This window comes from Salvia hispanica, chromosome 4, assembly GCF_023119035.1.
Source record: "Salvia hispanica cultivar TCC Black 2014 chromosome 4, UniMelb_Shisp_WGS_1.0, whole genome shotgun sequence".
Lineage (NCBI taxonomy): Eukaryota > Viridiplantae > Streptophyta > Magnoliopsida > Lamiales > Lamiaceae > Salvia > Salvia hispanica.
In genome coordinates, this window is record NC_062968.1 from 11,526,808 (window position 1) to 11,548,422 (window position 21,615).

The 21,615-nt window shown below is 34.3% G+C and overlaps 2 protein-coding genes and 1 long non-coding RNA gene across 4 annotated transcripts; 1 reads left to right on the forward strand and 2 right to left on the reverse strand.

Annotated features, from left to right (window-relative positions):
• Window positions 1–3,781: 3,781 nt before the first annotated feature.
• Window positions 3,782–4,558, reverse strand: LOC125220358. Its single transcript, XM_048122528.1, has one exon. It carries the CDS (start codon window positions 4,556–4,558, stop codon window positions 3,782–3,784), a length of 777 nt encoding a protein of 258 aa, XP_047978485.1.
• Window positions 4,559–4,875: 317 nt separating this feature from the next.
• Window positions 4,876–5,976, reverse strand: LOC125220359. The gene is made up of 2 exons (XM_048122529.1): window positions 5,307–5,976; window positions 4,876–5,261 (listed from the first exon to the last, which is right to left on the reverse strand). Exons 1-2 carry the CDS (start codon window positions 5,974–5,976, stop codon window positions 4,876–4,878), a joined length of 1,056 nt encoding a protein of 351 aa, XP_047978486.1.
• A 12,058-nt stretch (window positions 5,977–18,034) lies between these two features.
• LOC125220119 lies at window positions 18,035–20,332 on the forward strand. 2 transcript variants are annotated; one of them, XR_007176297.1, is made up of 2 exons: window positions 18,035–18,310; window positions 18,509–20,332. It is a non-coding gene; the product is annotated as an uncharacterized LOC125220119 (long non-coding RNA). The 2 variants fall into 2 exon arrangements; XR_007176296.1 differs by having other exon boundaries at window positions 20,050–20,332.
• Window positions 20,333–21,615: the final 1,283 nt, after the last annotated feature.

The following is a 21,615-nucleotide window of genomic DNA, read 5'->3' on the forward strand; positions in this document are numbered from 1 at the left end:
GGACCTGGCTTCAAACCAAGGTTTTCTCAACCCACTTCTACCGATTAGTATAGTGGAGGTAAGGGTCGAATCCCACAAGGATGGACACGTTCGGATAACTGCGGTGACTTTCCTGGGTATTTTTGGTTAGCTACCACGCTTGGGTTGGCGAGAAATAAAGATGGTACTCTACTGACTAGTTGGCGTGAAAATAACAGGCATGTGGTTGTGTTCGTGAAAATAGGGAACAAGTGTCTCAGAGGTATACGAAAAGTGGACAGTTACTAAAAGAGGAAATTTAGACAACAAGGGTATATCTGGTGGCTGATTGGCTCTCTGACAGGTCTGGACAGTACAACTAAAAAGTAGGGAACTAAAGTAAAAGTAACTTAAAAGTAAAAGTGGTCCAAACTAAAGCTGATTTTGACGTTTTCTTCTTCACCAAGTATTAACGAAAATCATATGAGCACAAGCACCATAACTAAACTCAGATTCATAACTTCAAACTTAAGATCCATGGATTAAAATGCTCAAACTTAAATTGAACGACGGAAATGCAGTTTTACCTCTACTGACTAACATGCAAGATAATGGTTATAATGCAGAACGAAGGACTCATGCACGAAAATTAGACTAAAACATAACTACAAATTTCGATCAACAACTTCAGATCTAGCCTACTCAATTGAAAACACATGCAACCACTTAGAAATTAAAAGCGATAACTAGATCTAACTTTCCTAGGCAGAACGAAGCAAATTCAAACCAAAGAGACATGCGAAAAAGAAACTTCATAACTTAAAATGTTTGGATCGTAACGAAATACTTCAAAAGGCAACAAGGAGTAATGTTTGCAACAGATCCAACGAAGAAAGCAAGTAAAGATTAAACTAGAAAGCAAAATAACGATTGTTTTGCCACTCCGGGCGATGATACTGCTATACTACTACGGCAAACTGGTTGGAACGGTGGATTGATGACTTCTCCGGCAGACTCTTAGACGTCAAGTGACCATAGCTGTAGCGAGGAACGAGAGATTGGACAATGCTGAAGGACTGATCTTCTAGAGAGAATTCTACTAAGTGTGTTTTAGAACCGAGAACTTAGAACTCCTAACCGAACTCTAAGAACCAACTCTTGAGAACGAACGAATTCTTTCTCTCTCTCCAAGCGGCTTCTTTTATAGGGAGGCTTGCCCTTGCTTTTAGGGTAGACTTCCTTCACGTTTTGACTTTTCTGCCCTTGTTAATGATCATCGCAGCTATCCTTCTTCTCCATCTCGAGCCTTTTCTCTGGCATGCATCCTGGTCAGTATTGCACCCTTCTAGCGCCCTTTTCACTTGCGTCACCTGAATCGTCTCCTACTGATTTGGATCCCTTAATCCTGCACACTTGAGCAACTGTTTTGCAGATAATACATGCATTTCACGACATACTGACCAGTAACCAAGGCTTAGAATACGACTTATCAATGAGTGAGAATTAAATAGGAACATTATCTATGTTTTTGGAGTTTTCGACCCCTTCCTATTTATTGGAAAGAAATCCTATTTTTCTTGGATTTAATTATTGCTTGGGAAATTATTTAAATTAAATCCAAAGTCCGATTATTCCTTATTTTCTCCATGAAAATTTCGATCCCTATGGTTATCTAAGGAGATTTTTGAAATCTCCTATATTATGGGAGAAGGGATTATTTTATTATATTATTTGATCCCTTATTCTCTTCCATAAATAAATTCAAATATCCTAGCATATCTTACCATATCTAAGGAGATCTTGCCATATCTTATTTTAAATAATATTTGAAATTGATCCCTTATGGAAGAATCAAAAATCACGCCTATTTCCCATTCTTAGTGGGAGATTTATTATTTTTATTCTGCTCCGTGATATTTTATCCCACTCCGTGAAATATCCAAATTTAATCATATGCTAATAAATAGCATAAAAATTCGAAATTCTCTTTTTCCTCACAAGTTTTAACGCCACTACTATCTCATATCTCTACCAAATCTTTAATTTATTTAATTATGGGATTATATCTTGCACTCTATAAATAAGAGTGAGAAACCTAACCCTAGATCACAAGAAAAACCGCCCCCCCCCCTCCTCTATCTCTCACGTCGTTTCTCCTTCTCCCCACTCTCTCAAAACTTTCTTCCACTTTCTCCATTATTTCTTCATCTTTTGGAGAAGAATTGAAGCTGAAATTCAAGAATCTTTGAAGAATCAAGACTACTACTTTGTTTCTACCGTTCATTCTATCGAAAAGGTATTTTTATTTTGATCTTTTCTTCCTCTACCGATCAATCGGTGTTCTTGAGTCCACATGCAATTAGAATGAGTGAAGAGGAAATTATTTGATGAATGGGATGCACATGTGGGTGTGTGGGTGTGAAATCGTGTGTGTGTGTGACCGTGTGTGTGTGTGTGCGTGTGTTGCGTGAAAAACACTCATGCGTGACACGATTTGATGATAAATCTGGAGTTGTTGTGCGAATAAAAGCGATATGATAATCGTACTTTGATTTTGAATGATGATATTAAAAATAATCGATGGGAAGAAGGGAAACGTGAGAACATGCATGATTTTGATCCATGATTGAGACTTACTTGAAATACATAAATTAAAGGTGAGAACTCGCGCTCACGGAGTGATAGCAAGAAGAAGAACATACTTGTGACCTAGGAATCGAGGTGGGCTTTATTCTTAACTCTCTCTTATGTTGCAAATTATGATAGTGGAGCAATAAGGGTGGATTAAATTGTTATGCCATGCCTATAATTATTTTGGATATTGTGTGTGCCTGATGCCTAGTTTGCGAGTGCGCTCCATTAGGCTATAGGGCTATATAAACGAATTCGGGTCTGAGTAGGGCCGCAAACCCTATCAGGCTAGTGTACACGGGAGATCGGGAGCCGTCCTTGCTAGTCGGCCGGTCTCGTGGGCGAAAGTGTGGCCACACTTCGTCGCACCATGATATTGTTGATGAGAAAACGGAAGGTATTGTTTGACTCGCCAGTCCATGAAATATTTTTGTGATACTCGATGCATTTTTTTAAATAAATGCAAAAACTCGAGTTCACTATGGTAAGGTTGGCATAACTATTAAAACGTTTTGGCATGAGTTCACTGAGTATGTTTAAAATACTCAGCCCTGCATGTGTTTTTCCTATGTGCAGGTTGAGCGATGACGAGCGGTTGGCGGTGTTGAGCTAATAAATCGAATAATGATATGATCGTTTGAAACATCAAGTGGAGTTGTGTCTTCATACATGTTCTTCACTTTTCTCTTGGTTGCTTCCGCTAAACATGAAACTTAGTATCATCGTTTTTGAACTATTTCATTTTTGTTTAGAATATCGGGACATAATGCGTTTTGTTGGATTTACATTAAACACTTGACCTTTGAGCATAGTTATGATATCTATTCACCTTTTGATTTTCTTGATTAAACCGTTGACTTATTGCATTGATAGTTCGTTAAATACCTTGGTCAAATCTAATTAAATGAAACCCTAGCCTATGTTGTGTTGCTTTTAAGTCTGCCTAGGTAGCAGTCGCCGCATTTATATTACCCTAGAATGTCGGGCTGTTACACACATAGTTCCGTACAATGATACTATAACACTCCTCTTCTACTTTTTATCTTCTGAAACCGCTGCATAATAGCTTCATCAGTTACATTAACAAACACATCATTCACAATATAAGGAACTAAGCAATCATTTAATAGCTGGTCTCCCATACGATTCCGTAGACAAGTCTTAACGAGCTTCATTGCTGAAAAAGCTCTTTCTACTGAAGCAGTGGTGCGGGTAAGAGCAATGATAATTTAATTAACAAATAAACCAATGGAAAATTCTCATGTTTCCTTGAAGAAACCATATTCTGAGCAAGACCTGCAATTCCCGATACTTTTGAAAACCTTTCATCTGTGCGAATATCAAAAATAAAGTTATCAAGCTGACTTTCAAGCTCATACAAAGTAACTTCAGAAAATTCAGATGGATAATACTTGGCAAGGCGAAGCAGCTTCTCTGAATCAAATGCAAAAAATGAGTCTCTAGGATCCAAACATGTCATACATAGAAGTAAATCTGTGTTGACTTCATTAAAACAGTGATTCAACTCTTGAACTTGCATGTCAATGACTGAACAAAACAACTCAACTCGATAATGGTGGAGATTTTTTATTTTCTCAATTTTACGCCTTCCTCTTCCTCTAACTACACACTCATCTTCCATGTCAAGAAGATCAATCTCATTTGTTCTACAAAACTTTGTAACTTCAGTAAGCAAAACCTCCCAACCTTTTTCCCTCATTACTTGTAAACGTGTTTTTGCTACTTTGACAAGATTCATAGCATTAACAATGTCTTGATCCTTCTTTTGTAGAACTTGAGAGAGATCATGTGTAATTCCCAAGAGTTTCCTCATAAGATGCAACACAAAGATAGACTCAAAATGATTTAGAATTGCTTGCACATCCTCAGCTTCAGCCCTATTTGCATCCTCATAACCATTCTCCCCAACATAATCAAGAACATCATTAATAGAAGAAAATAAATGCATCAAGTTGATGAGAGTACCATAATGCGAACTCCAACGAGTATCTCCGGGTCGTTTCAATGACTTCTCTTGATTTAATCCTCTTCCGGTTTCAATTTCATCACTTGCGATTGCTTCAACAACCTACGCTCTTTGACTCTCTCGTAGCACATCTCTGCGCTTACAAGAACTTCCAACAACGTTACACAAACGGGTGATAGAATTAAAAAAGACCCAATACTTGTATGTTTTTTAGCAACCGCAACAATTGTGAGTTGAAGCTGATGTGCAAAACAATGCACATAATAAGCACAAGGATTTCTCTTGAGAATCAAACTTTTCTACCCATTGAATTCTCCTCTCATGTTGCTTGCACCATCATATCCTTGACCTCTCAAACTTGATACACTTAAACCATGAGTCGATAACAAAGAATCAAGTGCCTTCTTAAGTGTGGTTGCAACCGTATCACTGACATGCACAATACCATGAAGCCGTTCTTTGAGACATCCATTCTTATCCACATATCGTACCGCAACACCCATTTGTTCTTTGATAGACACATCTCGGCACTCATCGACTAATATGGAGAAAGAGTTGTCTCCTATATCATCTATAATGAGTTTTGTTGTCTCAACAGAAGCTGCATTAATGATGTCTTTCTGAATATCCGATGATGTTAGTTTGAGGTTTTGAGGAGCATTTTTCAGTACAACATTAGCTATCTCTTCATTTCAAGAAGCAACAACTTTCAAAAGCTCAAGAAAGTTACCTTGATTCAAGGATTCATCATACTCATCATTTCCCCGAAAGGGTAATCCTTGCTTGATAAGATAGCGAAGACACATAACAGTTGTACCTAATCTGCGACGGTACTCAAGCTTAGATGTTGTTGATTGTTTAGGTATACACACTTCGATGTGTTGGGCTTGATTCATCAAATCTCGACACGCTAATCTACACTTATTATGATCACTTGTATGATCCCCAACATGATCTCTCAACCTTTCTTTCTTGCGCCAAGCTGTAAATCCTCCAGATACGAAAGCGTCCTGTCCATTTCCATGGAGTCTAGAGAAAAGATAACAATATAAACAATATGCTGCATCTTTTGTAATACTATACTCCAACCAATCTTTGAATTCATCAAACCAATGTGCAACAAATCTACGTTGTCGCTTTCCATCAGTTCTTGGATGAAAATCATGCTCGCGCGGTTGACATGGACCTTTAAGTAAGTAAGCTCTATGCACCCGTTCTATTGAGTTTGACGGATATCTCATTATATTAGGTCGTTTCCCTGGATCACTTGGAATATTTTCTGGATCAGCTTCAAGTTCATCTTCAATCAATAACTCTTGAGGTTGAAGAAGTGTAAGTCCACTGACTGACGAAGATGAAGCAGCAACACTAGGAGAAAGTTTCTTAAAATATCGATCCATTTTCAATTTTCAACAATTACTTGCATTCAAAATTTGAAACAAAGTTTATTAACAATGAAATGCATAAATCATGACACATTATACTGTGTCCATTTGTCATTATGTATAAATATATGCTATATTTTCATTTGTTTATACAATAATACGCCACACATACATTATGCATATTACATATATATAAAAATATTTGTCAACAGGGACCACAAGTCCACGTTCTGTCCATATATAAATCCATAAATTTATTAATAGCCATCAAAGTAATTCTATTTCCATTCCACTCCAGAATTCGAGAAAAAAAATTACATAGATGCTCTGTGCTTTTGCCCTTTCAATCATTCAATGGTTGCTTCAAGAACTTGTTTACAAATTACAAATATTTATAAGATTGATGCAAATTGCAATAAACATGATAATTAAACCTAAAACACAACATAATAAAATCATAGCAGTTTTGATTTTACCGTTGCCAGAATTTGGGGGAAAAACGACTCGGAGACAAGACAACGGCAGCGGCCAGCGGCAATGACGAGGACAGTCGCAGCAACAATCCGACAGCGACGCGGAGGCAACAGCAACAACAATGGATGCTGTGGCGGCGACGAGCTGAAAGTTCCACGGGAGATTCTAGGTTTAGCAGAAAGGAGAGAATGGCTACAGCTGTGAATGAAAAAAAATAGAAAATAATTGATATTTTTTATTAATTAAAATTAATAATTATGAAATTACTAAAATAGCCCTACGATTTTTGAGAATTGTTGGGGGGGCCCTGGCCCCCCAGGCCGGCAGGCCCCATTGTCCCTTCGTCTCTGCATACCCACACCTAGGGATGTCAATCGGGCCGGCCCATCGGGTTTCGGGCCAACCCTACTCGGGTTGCGGGTCAATCGGGTGCGGGCTTGCCGGGTTGTGATTTCTTTCGGGTTGTAAAAGTTCGGCCCTAACCCTAAAAGCTCGGGTTTCGGGCTAGCCCGACGGGTTAATCGGGTTGCTACCGATAAGGTTAAGGCTCGAACAATCCAATAAATCATGATGAAAATTAGTTATATTTATAAAATATAAAATATTTAATTATGATAAATTTGATATATATGCTTAAACTCAATCATAAAATACTAATATTTGTGATATTTCGTGAAATTTTAATGCATATTAAAAATTTAAATATTCTTTTAGTGAGATTAATTTATTTAACAATTATTATATTAATAAAAAATCAATATATAATTTATATATTTACCATAAAATTGAAAGTTATATTTTTTTAGTTATCTATGTCATAAAATTAGTCAACGAAGTGTTGAGTTATGAGTAAAAAATTGAAAAATATAAATTTTAGCGGGTTATCGGGCCAGTCCATCGGGTTTTCGGGCCTGGCCCTAACGGGTTGCGGGTTAATCGGGTGCGGACTTATCGGGTTTTATTTTTATCGGGCTAGAAATTTCCGACCCTAACCCTATAAATTTAGCGGGCTATTCGGGCCAGCCCACGGGTTGCGGGCTACATTGACATCCCTACCCACACCTAAATAAATCATAATCTGAGTAGAGTTAACCCAAAACCTACTTGGCTAACCCAATTAACACCCATACTATTTCATTTGTATATAAAAAATAGTCATAGTTATGAACTATACAAGTTTAAACGCATAATTGTGTAATAGAAATAAAAAATATTGCGCAAATAAATCCCTTAAAAAGAAATAAGAGTAGTGGACGGATACAAATAATTTTGTGTATGCTAATGATGTATTAATAATGTCACCCTTAAAGAAAAGTAAAAATATACTCCCTCCGTTTCATAGTAGTGGAGACATTTATTTTTGGCACAGAGATTAAGAAAAAGTTGTGTTGGGTGAGTTAAGTAAATGAAGAATAAAGTAGGAAATGAAAAAGGTAGAGAGATATAGAGAGAATAAAGTAAGAGAGCGTAAAGTAGGTGGGGTGAAATGTGTTGACTTTTACCAAAAGGGGAAATGACTATACTACTACGGAACGTGGCAAAAGGGGAAATGACTATACTACTATAGAACGTGTCAAAATAGCAAAATGACTTTACTACTATGGAACTATGGAATGACGCAGGAGTATTATTAATGTCACCCTTAAACGAAAAAATAAACCGTGAAATGTCCACAATCATTGGTTTTTGCAGTGTGAAATTTTTATAAAGAAAAACCCAAGCCGGCAAAACCACATCCGCGTGTTGCACCTTATCGTTATCATATAATTATTGGATTATTTTTAATAATATTTGTAAAACATAAATGCATTACAACTTTGTAAAAGGTAACCTCCTGGCCCTCTACCCCGATATAAAAAAGCAAATGGTAGTATTATATTTCTGCAAAAACAGCGTCACAATCATTTGTGCAAAAATAACAATCTCCCCAAAAATAGTACAATTACATTTATCAGAAAAACAGCATTATATTTGCTTAGTACTCATGTAAAGCTGAAAATAAAATTGGGTGGCACAACTATAATAGCAATATCCCAATATTGTGTCAATAGCACCGTGTTTTTTTTTGTTTACAAATAACAAAAAGCCTTAGAGCTTAGAAATATTTAGCATTAGATATTTGGTAGAAAAACTACAAATATTATGTCTAATACTACATCTGTTTATAAAAAAAGTATAGTCTTTTTTTTTTATCGTTCACTAATTTTGCATTAAATTTATGGACGGTGGTAAAACTGAAAATTTGGTCATTACGAATGTTATGCATCAAATACGGACCCACCTTTCCTTTCTTCCGTGATGTACTCTCACTCAAATCCTCCAATTTAAATTGTAATTTTTTTTTTGTCCTTAGAAGGATACCAAACCATAATTTCATTTTTGAATTTAATTATATTTTAAAAAAAATCTTGAATTTATTGAGTAGGTAGAAATAATCATTTGGATCGTTGGTAGATAAGCTGCAATTTAGTGAGTCATAACTCTTAAGACAGGGCTGAATAATCTAACTAAAGAGAAATTTAACACATGTGATATATAATTATACTATTAATATTATATTTTATTTTCCAAAGTAAAAATTGAGTTGCACATATTCATTGTGTGTTAACTTTTCAATGGTAATGTTAATTGTTAACGGTCTAGTCCGTCTAGAAAAAAATAAATAAACAATTTAACTTTTATTTAATAAACATAAAAAAGTATAGCACTTTAAAAGGGCTATCAGTAGTTATTTCATAATGCAAGTGAATACTTTCTTGGCATGTGAATGTTGTCCACATTTAACTCGGTATGTGTTTTAAAATGAAGAAAAATGAATGAAAAAGTTTGTTGAATATGAATTCCATATTTATATATTAATTTTGTAATAGAATATAAGTGTAACGAGTTAGTGGAAAGTGTGCTCCATTACTAAAAATGAAAAAAATACAAAGTGAACAATATTTCACGCATGGACCGAAATGACAAAATGCGTATAAAGGGAATATTGTTTAATCATTCTCATCACTATCACGAATATATATTTAAATGTTTTACACTTAAGAAGAATACTAGCCATATAGCGAGAGCGATAAGAAGGTTAGCTGAATAATGTTTTACATTTGAGAAGAATACTAGCCATATAGCGAGAGCGATAAGAAGGTTAGCTGAATCTGCAAATTGAGTGGTCTAAGTTTTACTTAATATAATATGATAGGCGTGACTTTGTCAATAAAATTTGTACATATACTGAAATGGGACATATTGTTTTACAAACGATGATTGGAGCAAATTGGAATCCCAATAGGAATCTAATGGTTCAATAATTAGCTCATCACTATCATAAATAGGAATAAAACGATGAAATGGCTGCCTAATAAATTATTCATCATGCTACAGAAAAATACAAACTATACGAAAAAGTAAGAAGATGCATGTGGGCCACCGCTTTCATCAAAAGGAACACACAATCGTTGTGTACAAGGTTAGCAGCAAAGTTTAATTTTCTCAACAATAATTGCTCATATTTTTTATGTATAGTAACGAAATCTGAAATTCTAATAAGTCAGTATTGAAAATTAAAAATATAATAATAATAATATGAAAATATTCAATTTTATACTCTCTCCATTCTCTTATAGTTGAGTCATTTTCTATTTCGGGAAGTTTCCTTATAGTTGAGTCATTTCCATATATAGTACTTCTTCTATCCTCACTAGGAGTCACACTAACTATTTATTATCATTTTTATTATCTACATTATCCTCTCTTACTTTTTTATTTCTCCACTTTAACTATTTATCATCATTTTTACAAAACGAGTGTAGAAACACAAGTGTGAACATTTTTCTCTCTCTTACTTTATTAGCTTTTTTACTTTATTCTTTCACTTTTACCCCTCTCTTACTCTTTTATCTATTTATCTAACACACTCAACATCATTTTTCTTAAACTCCGTGCCGAAAAGTTTTGCCTCAACTACGAGGGACGGAGGGAGTACTCTAATACTCTCTTAGTTGTTCGTCACAACTAAGTTGAGTCATATTTCTATTTGAATGTCCCAATTAAGTTTGAGTCATTTTTCTTTAACATAAAATAAAGCATCTAATCACTCTTTTCTATTTTATTATTCTCTTCTACTTTTCAATACAAATTCTTAATCTCCGTGCCAAAAGTTTTGTCTCAATTTAGTTGGGATGGATGAAGTATTTTTATACTCTCTCCGTCCCAAGATATTAGACCCATATATCATTTTGGAGTGTCCCAACATATTTGAGCTATTTCTATTTATGGTAAAAATTTATTGTATTACCAACTCCACTTAGAGCATCTCCAAGGAGAGATGTAAATGGAGAGGTAAACTAATATGACTACCATATTTACCTTTTTTCATGAAAAATAATTCTCCAAGGGGAGAGGTATTTGAGAAGGTATTATACCTTTTCGCATTTTGAAGAGGTATCTTTACCTCTCCATCAATGGAGAGGTAAAATTTTATAACTACCATATTTGCTTTCTTTTCATGAAAAACCATTCTTCAAGGGACAAGCTATTTGAGAAGGTATCACACTTAATGAATTTTGAATGCATTTTGTACTATTATTTTATGTTTAAAAAATCATTTACCTTTCTATATATACCTTTTTCTATTGGAGTATGTTTCTTTTTAGAAGGGTATATATTTCACTTTTTGATGAGGTATATAGATGATATACCTTTTCTATATACCTTCTCCCCTTGGAGATACTATTACACCACAAAATAACATCTCCTAAATTTCTATGTCAAAAAAAAAGGGGTCTAATATCTTAAAACGGAGGGAATAATTTTTATGAAGATGTTAATTATTTTTTACGAATGTGTCCCATAAATTTTCCATAGGTAATCCAATGGTTAAATAATTGTTCCTCACTACCATTTTCTGAGTTCTCAACGTAAATTTTTCATCAAAAACACATAGAAGTTTCAACTCTCTATAGATACACAAAATCGGATGGCATGGCATCTCACTCACTTGGATAGTTGGATTGATACCATAACCAAACTCAATCTTGAAATTCTTAATGGGGATGGAGGGTTAAATTGTAAGAACAAAAATAAACGGACTCATCCACAAATTGTACGAGTAGAGCTGGTCCACCTCCATAAAAGTATACCTGTCGTCGCGTCACCACTGACGCTGACGCCCACCTCTCAACTTTGTTTTCTTGCATTTGATCACTTATTTTATCCTCAAATTATGTGGATCCAAGAATGTAGAAGAAGCGGTTCAAATTAATCTCAAAACTCTATATTAATTTACACAATATTAGATGTCCCTTGTCATGATTCGACAAAAGTTTAGTAAGGCAAATTAAAACTCTTTTAAGTCATGAGAATATGCTTGAAAAATAAGACTGATAAATGAATTAGTATCCATTCTTAATTCAATTGATTGTATATAGGACTATTTTCTATATTATTCATTTTCTTACTATATTTATTTTTAAATTTCACTATTTATTATTATTATTTTTACAGAATAAGTGTAAAAGGGAAATCTCTCAGCTTATGTATAATGGTACGAAGAGAGTAAGAAATATCTGAAACAAAAGGAAGAGAGAGGTTGATTAGATCAAATAGAAGAACTTAGTCCAACAGATTAGTTTCTTAGAAGAAAGAACATATTTAGTCTATATACTCATACCAGTTGTTCTTATTACTGATGTGGGACATTGAGTCCGTAACATTTGACCCTCCTTAATTTAAGGGCCAACATCTGTTGGTCACGGCTGGTTATTTACCAGGTCACCACTCCGAGTTCTCGTTAGTCACGACGAATTCTTTGCCCAGCCACCACTCCATGGGTCACCATGCCGAGTTGGCCGCGAACGTACTCGTTGGCCCGGACGAGTTCTTTGCTCGACCACCACTCTGAGCCGTCTGGGCTCTCAATGAAAGTACCAATGATACGTACCAAACAAGAGAACTCAGCCCAAAAAAATACTAGCATATTAGGAGGGAAAACATATTTAATCTATATACCCCACATCGGTTGTGAAAGGGACATTAAGTCCGTTACATATATTTATAAATATATGTTGTCATTTTTGTGTGAATAATTTTATTGCTCCACATAGGTGGCTGGCTCACCCTTTTAATTTGTTGCATTTTGCCAATTTTGTAGATCTTGGGTATTTTGATTTACTTGTACTTTCATCATTCACAAAGGGAGAATAATGTCATATATTGAATTTATTTAATTATTTTCTATCAAATTGATCTATCCACTGCCTAGTGGTAGAGTGGTTATTCATAAAGCCAAAAGTCACGGATTGAATTCATCATGACATGATCTCTAAAATTTCTATTCATTTGTCTATTTAAAACATGGAAAGAGAATTTCTTTGTTTCGGGATTTGCTTGAATCGTTGTTTTCATTCCCTTTATAATTAGATGATTGGAATAGGGGTGGAATGATGTTGGGCTGTAAAAGGGAAAAAATGAAAGATTTGGTTGATGGATTGTTCATAAAAAATGTTGGGCTTTAGATGAGGGGATTTCGCTTAATCTAATTAGGCTTTTGAGTTTTAATTTGTGTAGAGGCTTGTTCAAGAAATTTAAATATATGTGTTATTTTGTCACTAGGCTACTAACAGTATATTATCTGTTGTTTTAGTGTTGCAATTTGGATACGGAATTATGGGACCTCCCGTAAAAAAAAGAGTAACACTACCAATTAATTAACGGGATATTGATCTCTAAAATCATGAACTTTGCTCATATTTTGGTATTTCCCATGAACTTTGAAATTGGTCTAACAAATCACAAACTTTACATTTTGTTTGTTATTTCCCATGGCAACCTAAATAAGAAATCTTCGGCAAAAATCTTATTATACGTGATAATTGTGAAATGTTTATAATATTTTAGATTACTTTTTAAATTCGTGATAAGTAGGATAAAAAGCTATGTAGAAAATCACATTGATTTAGTAGTGTCAAGTAGGATAAAAAATGTACGGAAGTTGGTTGGATATGGTGATTGAGCCGCCATGGGAAATAACAAACAAAATGTAAAGTTTATGATTTTTTAGTCTAATTTTAAAGTTTATGGGAAATACCAAAATTTGAGCAAAGTTCATGATTTTAGAGACCGATATCCCTTAATTAACCTGAAAGTACCACAACTAATTAACCTCTGATGTGGTTGTGATCAATGAGAACTCGGAGTGGTGACCCACGAAGTGGACCTGGCAAAGAACCAGCCGTGACCAACGAGGACGTTGGCCTTAAAGGAGGATCGAATGTTACGAATTCTCCTACATCGGTTGTGAGAACAACATGTATGAGGTATATGCACTAAATAAGCTCCCTCTCTTAGCAGACTAGTTTTTAGGCTGAGTTCTCTTGTTTGGTATGTACCAGAGGCCGACCTTACCTGACGTTATTGGAGGTAGTGGGGCGGCAGAAAGAGGGGCAATGTGGCATTGGTAAGGAGAGGAGAGGACGAGAAAGAGAGTTGAGGCTGCAGTGGACGTGGCACGCTTACCATAATACACTATCGATGATGGCTTCACCACTACTAGAGTTGAGAAGAGAAAAAAGGGGTGGTCGGTGTAATATGAATCTCAAAATTAGCCAAAGACTTGTTCTCGTACAAACACAATATAATTAAAATCTAAACATTGTAATGAAAACATAAAGCAACTTTACACCAAATCACCAATAAAAGATAGGTATTCAATCTCACAAAAAGGTTGAACAACATAGAAATGATAGGGGATCAAAGAATTTGAGGAGTAAACAAATGACCACAAAGAACCATTATTATCAAACTTCACCGGATAGTGATACGTTGATTTCGCACTATTTTAAGACCATTATTTGGCCCATTTTGAGTATCAAAGTTGCATTACATGTCTGTTTATTATAAATTTCATATATTTTGGTATTTTAACGTGTTTTGTGAAAAATGTGCAAACTAGAGCCTTACAAGATTTAAAAAGTCAAAATTAGAAGTCTGGAGGTATCAGCAGTTCGCCTTAGAATTTTTGTCCGGAAGAAGAACACGACGAGCGATTACTGGATCGTAGCCAGCGGCCCGCTGGATGTTGTCCCGAGACATCGTAGATTTGGCAACGGCTCGCTGTGAGCAGTCCAACGACTCGTTGAATTGAAGGTTATAAATACATCCTAAAATTTCATCAAATGAACATTTTGCTGCATTCTATATCTAAGAAACAAATTAGAGTTCATGTCCGTTGTTCTATATCTTTTCACCATATTTAGAATTTGAAGCTTAGATTTAAGAGAAGACTAGAGAATATAACATTCTTCCAGTTCAGTTCAATTTTAATTTTCAAAAAATTTCGTTTCTTCTATACGGCTTGGTTTAGGAAAAAAAAGCCCAGAACCAAATGTTCACTCCTAAGGAATAGAGTTTATATACTACTATTAGTTATTTGTGTATTGAATGAAATGAAGAAGGTTTTTTGGGTGCATCACCAAATTAACTACATGGGCCACAGTTTCTTTTCTCTTGCACTGAAATTTAATTTATACTGTAGTTGGTTCTTGTTAGTGTTTGGTTGCTTGATCGTTGGGTTAAAACTCAATTTAGTTACGTGGACTTTTTAAATTTTATGGTTTGGTTCTGCTTTTAAAATTTATCCACGGTGCTTGGTTTCATCTTTTAATTAATTTTGACGTGGTTGACTAAATTCAAATTATCGACCTAATTTAATGAATTATTTGGGCCTAATGACTAATATTTTGCGGATTAAATGTTCAAATTAACCGAGAAAATAATCTTTATATTTTTATTTCGTTGTAGTTAAATCTCGATTTAATTAAATAACTAACCCCCTAATAAATTACTTTTAAATAATATAATATTTATATTTAAATAATTGATTAGTAACTCTAAGATAATCTGAAGAATTAGTTGCAATTAGTAACTCTCTCAATTTAATTGATTCAAGCAAAGTAAATCATGGATTTAATTAAGCACCTGAAGGATTTAATTATCACAAAAGAACTAAAGCCATCTAACCATGACAAGAAATAAGATACGCATTCCCAGTAGGATAGTTGTATATCATCTTTTGAGAATGTTCTAAAGTTGGTTAGCTTGTGATTCCTAATTTGGAAAAGAGCAACTGCGAAGAATTTAGATCCTTTGATAGAGATTTTCGGAAAGTAGTGATGTGGGCTTTATATCGAACACGGTATGATTACAACTAAATGTCTTCTATGAATGTTTAATTCAAGTTCCAATAAAAACTCACACTTATAATTCAATTATAAATCAAAGCCTATCCATAAATAATTTATTTTATAAGATGCCAAAATGTTTGACTAGTGGGATGTATCCTTATTATGCTAAATTTATTAGAGTGAACGACGTCAAATATCCCCAACTTTTTAATTTCTTGCATTATTGATCCCTAATAAAAAAAATTAGCGCCAGATAATTCTAACATTAAATATAATCACTAATAAAGTTTTTTTAGCCATTTTTCAGACGAAAATACCCAAATAGCTTGAAGGGCATTTTTGGCAATCCCTTAATTCGCTAACATATAAATATTGTCAGCAGTTTCTTAAGTGATTTCCTAATAAGTTCTGTTACTTCATACATGATTAAAGTTTTTGCTATTTTATATGCGTATAGTGGTGTTTTTGTAGTTGTAATATTTTTAAATATATCGTTTTATGTTTTAATTTTCTTATAGCATGTGAAGTGTATTTTAATTTCAAGTTAGTGTAATTTTTTTAGAATATAAAGTATATTTATTACGTAAAGATATTAATAAAAAAATTATTTATTTATTTATTGAATTTAATATAAACTATTAATAAAGTGTTATGGGATTAATGTGTAATTATATTAAGTATGTAGGTGTGACCTAAAAGTAAAAAAAATAGGTGGATATCAAATACTCTTTTTTCAGTTTGATTTTGACTTAAACGATCGAGCTGTTGGCGTTTGTATAATAAAAGATGCTTCGAGCGTACATGCCTTTGTACAGTCAGCTCGTGCATGCATATAAGAAACGCCACATCCACTTGTTCACCTAAGTATGAGAATATATAATATAATATAATGTTTTATTATTGAAATATAATAAACAAATCTAAGACTTTTTACTAAGAAGGTTAAAGTAGGGGAATACGATGGCTTCCATGTGTTCACCAGTAGGGGACTTGACCTGATCTAGTAAGAAGAAAAACTTATTCACAACCTAGATAGGCTTTGGCTACCTATTGGTATGGTTGCGGTGTTTGTGGTAATTCTCTCTTACCTAAGAAGAGATTAGTAACATCGGTGTGATAAAACATTGAAAAGATCTAATACAAAATGTATTCTTTATTGCTATCTTCTGTAAGAATATATTTCAGAAAGTTTAGTATTTTCTAGTCCATGATATTAATATCAATATTTTTTATTTAATCAAACGCCCTGTGACTTATCAATATGGGAGAATTTGTACGTAACATGAAGGTATTGGAATATTATTTCATAGAATTCCCGTGCCAAGTGTGGTATGATTAAATCCCTAAGGGGTAATCCCCAAAGAGGTGTTTAAAAAAGGAATTTATTATTCAGAAATCTGCGCAGTTGGAATTTTATTCCACGAATAATAAATAAAGTTTCAAACTAGAAAAACTCTTTGGAGAATTAATTTAATTCAAGTCACATAGCAGACAAAAGAATTAAATTGACGGATCAAGATAATCTTAAACGCGGGAAATATTATAAAATAAAATGGACCCAAGTTATTTGTAATTTGGTGATTTAGATGGGAGTGCAATATTATTCTTTAGTGAAACAAAATAATATTCCATTGATAATATATTAAATCATGTGTCATTTGATTTAATTAGATATTTATCTAATGGGTGAGCCCAACATCTATTTCATTCCATGGATCCCCATTCTAGCCCAATAAGTCTTTTATAAATAGTGGTGAGATGTGGAAACCCTTGAACACAAGACAATACACAACTCGCATTCCTCCAAACCCTAGCCGTCGTCGCCGGCTCTCTCTCTCCCCTTGCCTCGGTTTTCGTGCCTTGGCACGTGGGAGAATTTGGGTTTTGATTCTTATTCTTGCTCTATCATAATTCATAGGATTAGATCAAGGCAATTTTGTATTTGTGTGGTGTTCTTCCTAGATCTCACCAAAGCTATTGTTGATTGTTCAAGATCCGCCCACACGGATGAATTATCAAGGACAAGGGAATAGAATGGAAGATTCGTGGTTGATAAACCAAGGATCTTCGGGTGGTGTAGCTAGCAACGTCAATCTTTTGATGGATCAAGAGGTAACAATCGAATCTACATCAATAAGCATGATTATGTGTTTTTGATGTGTTATATATATAGATCTATGTTATTTGCATGAAATTGGAATCGAATGCATAATCACCTAAATAGATCCGTTAAGGACCTGTTTGTTTTCTGTAATGCCTCAAAAATTTATTAACTAAAAAAAACAAAAAGAGAAAAGACGAGAAATTTATGAAAGCAAGGGAAAATAAAAATAGAAGAAAAAAATGAATAGAGAAAAGGTTGGGAGAAAGAAAAATATCGAATCTTCAAGATTTTTGGCTATGACTAAATTAAGAATTTAAGATGGTACTTATCTCCTTCTTTCCTCTCACAACTTCACATTTTGCAAAATAAAAGAAGGAATTGTGTTCTCCCACGCACACACACAACGTCTTCACCTAGTCATTCGACTCTCTCCATTATGTGAGCCTTTCGCCGTCATTAGCTCTCCGGTGCGACGTCCTTGCTCCGTTAGCCTCTTTCCCGGATGACCATCTCCATCTCCCTTCTCAACTCATCTCCATGGAAGTGGGATTTAAGCATAAAGGTCAACACCCAAATTCACTACTTATGAAATTAAGTAAGAATCTAACGAAACTTGCTTTTATTCTCTGCTAGGCATGATCTTGAAACTATAATTGAATGAAACTAAATCCTAGGTTTTCTATTTGAGAAGATCCAAGAATAGCAGGGCTTGAATTCGAGTAATTACCTCGTTTTGCTTAAATCGAACCCACACATGTGTGTTTTTATTTAGTTGATAATTTTTCTGCCACAGCTGACTTGCAGCCAGATTTTGACAACCTTAGATAAACCAATACCTAGTAAAATAGGTACCATTTGAAAGCTAATGTCCATACCTTTCCAACGGTATCTTCGGATTTTAATTCCGACTTCAAACGAGAAAGTTATGGTCCTCCGGAGTCACGGCGCCGAATCTGCCAACAAAGGTTCCTGCCGGAATTATAGCAGGATTTGGTAATTGTGATTTCAATAGTTGTTTGATGCCAAAATTTGATGTTTAAGGATTTCAAATCCTATTGGTTATAAGCTACTTGCCTAAGTCCTCTATTTTACTGTTGGTTGTCTGATGGAGTAAATGAGTCATGGTTCATTGTATGCTTTTGTCACAGCTTGGGTTTGTTTTTTTAAGGGCCGTGTAATCAAGTTTATCTTTGATATATATAAATTAGTGTAGAGTATCAGACATCGTTATAAATTTACGATCATAATTATTTACATCCTAACCCTCTAAGGGTAGCAAATTGATTACAAACCTTGTCTTAAATTAGAAAGTAGTCTTGAGATGATGTGAAGTTGAAACTAAAGTTAAACCTTAATTTAATTTATGGAATGTTACAGATAAGATTTGGGCTTGCTAAGGTAGGGTTTTCACATCTAAAACTTAATGTTCTTAATTAAGATAATATTCATTATGATTTGTATGTGTTTTAAAATATGCTTTATATGTGGAAAAGTGTTTTGATATTGTGTGGAAATTGTTGATGTCCATTAATGTTTTGAATTTTTTGGAAATAAGTGTTGAAATATACATGCTTTGTATATAAGTAATTGTTGGGTTAGATAATCATATATTAAATTATATTGACTGGGAATGCCTTAGAATGTTTGTGTATTGTTTGATATGAAAAATTACGAGAGAACGTGTTTATTCCCTATGCTTGAGTGTGTTATGTGAGTACAATATGGGTACAATTTTGTCTGATCTGCCGCCTAAGTGAGTGGTCTAATTATCTTTCTACACCCTAAACGGGTGGTCTGTGAGGAGTTATCTCGAGGACAAAATCTGCATCTGCATCTGCATCTGATTCTTCTGGTTCTGACTTAGTCAACGTACCCTAGTCCGTCACTAAGCACATTAAGGGGGCTATCAGTGAAATTATGTGCTAGTGTCGATCAAAATATACATGATATATGTGACAATCAGCGTATGATAAAATATATGAGATTATGTGAAACATCCGTTATTCAGTGTGTTATGATAATGTCTTATTCATAAAAGTGGATCTGTTATATGGTTTTGGTTGAGTTTTGGTATAAATATTGAAAACTTGAGACTTACTGATATAGTTTTTAACATATGTGAAATTTCGTATTTTACTATACACTTCTAATGACATAATTTGGAAATTTGAAGTCGTGGAAGAAGAATTGACTGCTGGTACGGTATGTTGTCATGAGTTATTAGTTTGAAAACTTTTTGTATGAATAAATATATATGGATTAACTAATATTTTCTTAACAATGAATATTCTACTGATCTTGTTAGAGCTTACTCCTTCATTTATGTCCATGCAGATTAGGTTTCGAGCCCACCGTAGTCAGTGTACAGAAGCTGCGTTAATCAAGTCACTAGCTTTCTACGTAATTTTTTTAAGCATTGGTTTAGTGTGTTGGGTTAGGGCTCCCGACTAGTGGAAAAAAGACCCAAATATTATTGGCCAATTTATTTACTTAAATAGGTGATGCACTATTTATTAGCACTAAAAATACCTGTAAGCATACATGGTAGATTTAGTATAGCTAAAGGTCAGTACCGGGATATCGAACACAGGGAATAAGATTGCAACTGATTACCATATACTAAGCATCACACTATCTAGAGACACAGAGTTTTTGGTTTTGGATTAATTAAACTAGACATAAAATAAATAACCAAATAAAAGAAAGCATAAAAACACATGATACAAAACAGGCGTAAGAAATTAGAATTTTAGGATTCAAAACACAATTGGCTTCCTTGAATTACGGTCTCTGGAGTTATTAAGTCGGTCACTTAACTAGATTAAACCCCCTCCTGAGGTTAGAAATCCGTAGATTAGGTGTAATAATTGAAGTCCCCTTCTAATTCTTAGACCTAACTCCTAAAAGATTGTAAAGACCAATATGACCTCACATGAAACCTCAACTCTTCCGAGTTTTATTGAATTAAAGTGTGAATTATCCCTCGTCCAAGTCAATTATTTCATCTCCCGAGTACTCTAATCAACTCTAACATGTATTCAAAAGGTAGCTAATCAATTGAATATAGAAGGCACAAGGATAAATCAAATAACTGCAAGAGCTAACACAGATAATCAATTGAATATCTTCACCAAAAAATCCACAAAAGATGTTCTACTCATAGACAAGTAAAAACTACAAATAAATTACGAAACATGAAAGAAATAGATAAAACCCAAGGTTAAATCTTCAATCTCCAGTCTTCTCTTGCTTGGATCTGCAGAGCTCCGCTCCAATGGAAGATGGATGGTTATGTGTGGAATATGGGATGGAAGAAGGTGTAGAGAGGGGGAAGGATTGGAGGCTCTGAGATGAAGATTAAAATTAGGTTTAGAGATATTTATAGGCTGGAAAAAGTTAATTTTCGTGGCCTTCAAGATATGGGAGAGATTTGGCTTCACAATATAATAATTTATTTTCTTCCGTGAATTTCCGCCTAAATTCCCGCCAGCTTTGACTGCACTGCGCAACGTTCGTAGAATAGTCATAACTTTCTTCACAGAACTCTGATTGAGACGTGCGAGATATCCACACGAAGCTCTTTCGAAGAGGAAGAGAATGATATGCATAAATCACTGATTGGACTCCAAATCTGATGTCAGAATGGGCTCGAACAGAGGCTGCTGCACCTTGGCTTTTTTGCACTTTTTTTCTATCTTTTCCTATCATTTATCAAAAAACACATCAAAGATACCAAATATATAACATATGCAATTTAAGAACATAATTTGCATGATTGACATTTAAAATGAGTCAAATCTAGCCCTTAAAAACATGCAAAATCTGTGTATGTCAATAGGTCAATGGAGAACTTATAAATACCTACCAAGTGTGTAGGAGCCGCCACAATTGAGAGAAGAG